The 7,023-nt window shown below is 37.5% G+C and overlaps 1 protein-coding gene across 1 annotated transcript in view; it reads right to left on the bottom strand.

The window, feature by feature from the left end:
• Positions 1 to 465: 465 nt before the first annotated feature.
• The window catches only part of LOC136132547 (uncharacterized), a 172,847-nt gene continuing 166,289 nt past the window's right edge, over positions 466 to 7,023 (bottom strand). The window contains 1 exon segment of the mRNA XM_065889451.1: positions 466 to 577. Coding sequence (XP_065745523.1) covers positions 466 to 577 — 112 coding nt within the window.

Genomic DNA, 7,023 nt, shown 5'->3' with positions numbered 1-7,023 from the left:
GAGAGCCTCAGATCATGATAAAGATCTGACAAATCCTCAACTATCCCTATGGGAAGCTCAGAGCAAAAATGATGGCCCATTAGAGAAGTCCTTCATTGGGAAAAAATAGTGAGGCTCTGGGATCCCTGCTGGACTCAGTCCTTCCTGATACCAGTCAGGAAGAGTGTGGCCTGGTTCAAAAGCTGAAGCAGGGCCTGAAGGTCCTGCAGCTGAATGACAGCTGATAACTGCCCTCCTTGCCCCTGAACGGTGAGCCCCATGTTAATGTGAGATCTGAACAGCACACTTCCATGGCCAACACACCAGCTTCAACTCTATCACTCCTATCACCATCTCTCTATTTTTCAACCTCTCATTAGGTTTTGTTTTTGGCTCATCCTCTCCCTAGAACAGTGTGGGGCAGGGCAAGACAGATTGAAAATAAACCTGTTATTAATAATAGGATGGGGCACAAAAGAAGGAATCTCATGAAGATTCTTCCATTGCCTCTGGTCCATAAGCCATTTTTTTTGAATTGTGGTAAGCCAGATTCTGTATCTGCAGCCTTTGCTCTGCTGCTGGCACGTCCTGAACTGTGCTGTTATAAGGAGCAAAAAGGACAGCAGAGGAGAAAAAGGCTTTCGGTTTAGATGTATAAAGGCATAGTTCTCCCTTATTCACATCTATGCTAATGACCCCTTCTTGCCCAGAAAAAAGCAGAGCTGCCAAATATCCACCCAATGTGGGCTGCTTCTTAGATAATTGCCAATGTCTCTTTCAATTGTAAAGGAAGGATAAATGTCACAAATGTACATCCCTAACATTAAGCAAAGAGATGAATCTGGGAAATTTAATACTATGCTGACTTTGGGCATTTTAGACATTGCCCCAAAGGGAATTTATTCCTTTCCCCTTGAAAAGAGGCCTGCTCTACATGACATGCAATTTTACCAAATGTCAATTTTTCCCATATGGATGAAGCCAATAGTCATAAAGAGGCTTCTAGTGGGTTGAAGGTACAAAGAAAGTTACATATGTAGAGCACAAATTTAAACTGAGACTGGGTATGAGATGGGTTCTATCATTATTCAATGCTCAAGACCAGTGGTTGCCAAAATATGATCTTCAAACCAATTGCATTAGCTTCATCTGAAACTTGTTAACAAATTCACATAGGCCTCAACCAGATATTTATACTGAATCAGAAACTCTAGGGATGATGCCAGCAATCTGTGGTTCAACAAGCCCTCCAAGTGATTCTGATACTCAAGATCAAATGCCAATGGATCAGAAAGACGTTAATTGAAATGCAATGTCACTATAACTAAGTTCAAGCATCCAGGCTGGAGGGTCATATGCCATAAAAATAGAGTTGGATTGAGGAAGTTGAAGTCATGCCAATGAAGAACAGGTTTTATTTAAATGAAGAGTTTAACAAGGAAGAGACCGAGAGACCATTACATGGGTATGATCTATAAAGAAGAGTGGTTCTGATTGGTGATGAAATCTAACTGTGGTCTCGACAATGTGTACCTATGTGAACTTGGGGTGTGATTAGACTTACTAGCATCATGTGTAGAAATTTTCTATTCATTTATAGATATGATAGCATACCGTTTACAATGTTCTGTACCTTGATTTTTCACTACCTTTTTACGTTGAAATTTGTTCTTATAATTTATGTAGAACTACATCATTCCTTTAAAGAGTTTCATAATATTCCATTATACATATATATTTTTTAGTAATTGATATAATCAATTGCAATAGTTGCAACTGTGATTTGGGTAGAAAGGAAAGAGATTTCTTTTATACTGTATATTCTTGCATACTTTTTGAACCCTGTACCATGTACATATATGAGTCTATGTTAATAGCTGCATGGAATTACATGTCTGATGAACCATCATTTATGTAAACAGTCCAATGAGCATTAAATTTTAATATTTTGTAATTAGAACAATGTTGCAACAATGTTGCAAAAATATCCTTGCTTGTATATCATTTAGCACATGTGCTAGTATATCTGTGTATAACACCAAGAAATTCCATTCTGGCTTAAATGGAATGTGACTTTTTTATTAAATGTTACTCCCAAAATATCTTCCATAAAGGCCCTAATTCTAACCATAATGGAATGGGGGTGCTTTTCCTTCACAATAGTTAATATGCTGGATTATCTTTTTAGTTTTTTATCTATTAGATGGAAAATGAGAAGTATTATAGCTTTACTTTGTACTTCCTTTATTTCAGTGAGGATGACCATATTTGTTAAAAAGCTATTTCTTTCTTTATAACATGTATATTGGTCTCTTTTCCCATGTTTTCTATTGGATTACTTGTTTTTCTTCTTATTGATCTGTGGAAACTCTTTATATATTAAATAATACACATTGTCATCTATCATATAAATTGAATTTTGATTATCTTTTTCCTTATGAATATCTTATGTGTTTACGTAGAATTCCATTTTTTTTTTATAGTATGTTGACTATATAAATATTTTCATGGTAAAACCTTTGGGAGTGATAGATATGTTCATTGTCTTGATTGTGCATGTACATATATGTCAAACATACCAAATTATATACACTTTAAATATGTGCAGTTTATTGTATGCCTTTATACCTCAATAAAGTTGTTTTAAAAATTACTGTCATACATTTTTTCTTCTACTATATATTCTAACTTGATGGTGTTATGTATACTTGATCAAATATATGAAAATTTTTAGTTCTTATATAGTATTTGGTATTTAGCCATCTTATTAAGTTCTCTTACCTGTTAAAATAGATTTTCAGTTCTTTAGTTTTCCAGGTAAAACAGCTTTCCTCAATTTTTCCTTCCCCTTCTAATTATCTCTCCTATCTTCACATTCATAATGCACCAAGATTTAACCCTAAGAATTGGGTTTAGAAACACACAGAGGATGGTTGCCCATTCAGGCACAGAGCGGGGTAGGTTCTCTAGGTGAGGTTGAGGCAGCTAACTTAGGGCAGGCCTACATTGACTCTGACCTCATGTTAGTGGGAGAATGTCACTGGTCTTTGTCAGGTTCAGAACAAATGTATCCAAACTAAAAGTAATGAGGAGAGATCAAAAATCACTATGAAACTGGCCAACAAACATGAAAATATGCTCAACATCACTAATTACTAGAGAAATGCAAATAAAAACTACAATGAGGTATCACCTCACACGGTCAGAATGGCCATCATTAAAAAATCTACAAACAATAAATGCTGGAGAGGGTGTAGGGAAAAGGGAACCCTCCTGCATGGTTGGTGGGAATGCAAATTGACACAGCCACTATGGAGAACTAAAAATAGAACTACCATATGACCCAGCAATCCTATTTCTGGGCATATACTGTGATAAAACCATAATTCAAAAAGAGTCATGTACCACAATGTTCATTGCAGCTCTATGTACAACAGCCAGGACATGGAAGCAACTTAAATGTCCATCAACAGAGGAATGGATAAAAAAAGATGTGGTACATAAATACAACGGAATATTGCTCAGCCATAAAAAGGAAGAAAATTGGGTCATTTGTAGAGATGTGGATGGGCCTAGAGACTGTCATACAGAGTGAAGTAAGTCAGAAAGAGAAAAACAATATTGTTTATTAATGCATATATGTGGAATCTAGAAAAATGGTACAGATGATCTTATTTGCAAAGCAGAAATAGAAACACAGACATAGAGAACAAACGTATGGACACCAAGGGGGTAAAAGGGTGGGGGGATGAATTGGGAGATTGGGATTGACATATATACACTATTGATATTATGTATAAAATAGATAGCTGATGCTCTGTGGTGACCTAAATGGGAAGGAAATCAAAAAAGAGGAGATATATGTATGCGTATAGCTGATTCACTTTGCTATACAGTAGAAACTAACACGGCATTATAAAGCAACTATACTCCAATAAAAATTAATTAAAAAAAAAAAACACTATGAAAGATGGGGTGTTAGAATGTTAGTCCAAGATGGAATGGAAGAATCCCAAACTCCAAGCTCAGTTGAGTCAGACACATAATACCAATACTAAACACAGGAAGAGGGCTGTGGAGAACTGAAAGGGGCATGCCCAAGTTTTAAAGTACTCACCTGGTGAAAAGAAGACACCTCTAATGGCTCATAGCTGAGGTCAGAATTGGACATAAATGAGCAATGAATGTGGTCAGAATCTTTTACTATTCACTCATTCAATCAGCCGACATTTATTAAGCAAGAAGTGTGTCAAGCACTGGGGATATAATGTTAAATAAGACCCAACCCCTAATTAAAAATAGTTTGTAATCTACTTACAGGACAAAACATCTGAGTGAGAAAGTAAAGTGAGACTCCCAGATGAGGTTTTATGTAACTGGGTCTTGGCCAAACAAAGTGTAGGATTAAAGAGCAGGTATAAGACCCACTTCACCAGTACTGGGTTGTGATGACGTTGTCTCATTCCCGAGACAATGGACAAGGGGTCCCTATCCAGCTTGTTTCGCTACAGAAATGTGCTCAGCAATGAACATTTTGATCCAGTAAATATTTAGGCTCAACTGGAAGTGTAACAGGAATACGAAACTTTGTCTTTTTCACAATTTTACTTACAGCCAGCCCCATGTCCCCTTAGACGTGTGAATATCAAGAATGTGAGATGTTTTTCATTTGACACCCTCCAGAATCCAAGCGTGACAAGGATTTGTTGATATGTTGGATATTTATATTTCTGAATAAGATACAGAATCAAAATTCAGCATGGTTTGAGGGCAGTAGGAATAAGCAGGATCTGTCTTTCTCTTATTCTTTCCATCCCTCTCTGCCTTGGGTCTCCCATGCTATGAGGAATACTTCTGGAACCATCCCATTGAGAACAGAGACCCAGAAGTGCAGCTGGGCCCTGATGTTGGACAGTGAGATGTCACTGCCTTCCTGTTCAGTGTCTGGGGTTGTGAGAAAGAATGGACTTGCCTAGGGACTTATTTTTTCTTTGGAGTAGCCCAATACACACATAATCAGTGGTCTCTTCAGTAACCTCAGAAGGAACTGAGAAAATATAACCCTTGTTCCCTCTTCTGTCTCATGTCCTCATGGATTTAGAGCAAACTTTCTACTCTTGCCTTCCACTCTGGTAAAGCATTGACAACTCTTCCTCCCTCTGCCAGCTCTTCACTTTGATTTGGGGCCAGGGAGCAGACATTATAAGGATAGGTAAAAACAGCATGGCACATTAGCATTTCCAGTCTACCACATCGGGGATCTCAGCGTTTTCAATATATATTTAAAATAACGGAGAGAGACAAGCTGCTGCCTTCCCTCAAAATTGCCAACGTATGCCCAAGATCTCCTGCATTTTGCATTGTGTCAGTCTGTGTCAGAGGTTTCAGGAAAGGTAATATAGAAGACGAATGAAAGTCTATCACTGCAGTGCCAAGATGAAAAAGTGACAGCTCATAATGAAAAGAAAAATAGTTTCCATTTTGGGCCTCTGTAAGTAAGAAAGTGACAGAGTCTTGGGAACTGTGAGCCTGAAAAATGGTCCTTTTGACAGACATGCCTGTAAGTGAGCAGGCCCTGGATATAATACCACCTAAAATAGAGGGAATAATGATTATTTTAGGCATTGCATGATTTTGAATAAACCCTTGACTACTCCCCAGAAAATGGAGTTGAAAGGAATCTGGGAAGAGTGGTGCATTAATTTAAGCAATAAATGACCACATTTTTTTAATCTTTTAAGTCTAAGTTGGTTAAATTTATTTCAGAAATAACCAAAAGCCAATAGTATTAATAAAAAGAATTTTGCCTCAGCAATGATAAGAAAAAAATGTCACTTTAGAATCTTCCTTCAGGATTTTGTTTCCTTGTGGCCAAATCTTTTGGAATTAAGTTCTAGATTGCCTATAATAATTCAGTGTTTGTAAACTAATTGAAACCTAAATTCAAGTTGAGACAACAGAATAAAATACTGATTTTTAAAAAAAAAATTAATACCAAATTTCAAGATGCTTGGGATTGCCTGACAAACTACTTTCATTTTTCTTTAATAGCTGATATTACTTAGATGCAGCCTCAGGTGTTAGCCCACTTGCAGTGTTTGAAATGTCTTACCCTGTATAATTTCCTTATCTACTGACACAAACACTACCAGAAACACACTACCAACTCATTTAACAAACGCTGGGTTGGTGGTGCTTTCCTTGTGCATTTGCTCTACTGAGAACACACGTTAGTGTATTGATTTTCTTAAACCATGTTATACAAAATCTGTCTAGGAATTGAGGCTCCTAGAGTTTCCACTCTCTCAGTTTCAACCATAAGCTAAAAGAAATAAATGATGACTAAAAGGAGTGATTGCCACTCATTGAAAGCTGAATTGTGGAGCTGCAGAGAGAATACAAAATTACTTATCACAGTCTTAGAGCTGGAAGGGGCATAGAGGTCTGGGCTCCATTTAGCACTCCTAGTGGCAGGGAGCTGAGTGATCCTTACATGCCAATTCCATTTTAGAGCAGATCTAATTATCAAATGAGCTTGCTGATTCTATATCAATATCAATCTTCCTCTGACAGGCATTCTTTGGTTCTGTCTGGCCTCTGGAAATGCAGGGAAAGGACCTATCCTCTCTTCAGATGATAACTCTGCACCTGTTTGTAACAATCTATATAGTTCCCATTAGATGACCCTATTCCCAATCTTTTCCCCAAAGGAAAAAAAAAAAAGATCACCAAGAAGAGCCATGAAGGTGAAAGGACTCAGGAATGCAGAGCCCATCTGCTTCCTGGGTGTTCTCGCAATATGCTGTTCCCTCCAGCCCTTATCCTCCTACAGTGACCATGTGCTTATCCACTTACAGTTTTTGTGATCAGGCCAATCATTTTACTTTCTGAGCTTCTTCTGCAGAATGGAGATAATTCCTATTTGGCCCAGTTTTTATGAAAATGGAGTCAACATGTAAAAAGTTCCTGGCAAATAGTAGGTATTCAATAAGTAACAGTCGCTGTTTCCCCAAGGCTTAAGGTTGAGTTTGTTACCTTTGCTTC

This window comes from Phocoena phocoena, chromosome 13 (genome assembly GCF_963924675.1).
Source record: "Phocoena phocoena chromosome 13, mPhoPho1.1, whole genome shotgun sequence".
In the NCBI taxonomy this organism is placed as follows: Eukaryota; Metazoa; Chordata; class Mammalia; order Artiodactyla; family Phocoenidae; genus Phocoena; species Phocoena phocoena.
Note: the sequence above shows the minus strand (reverse complement) of the source record. Positions and strands in the feature narration are given on the sequence as shown.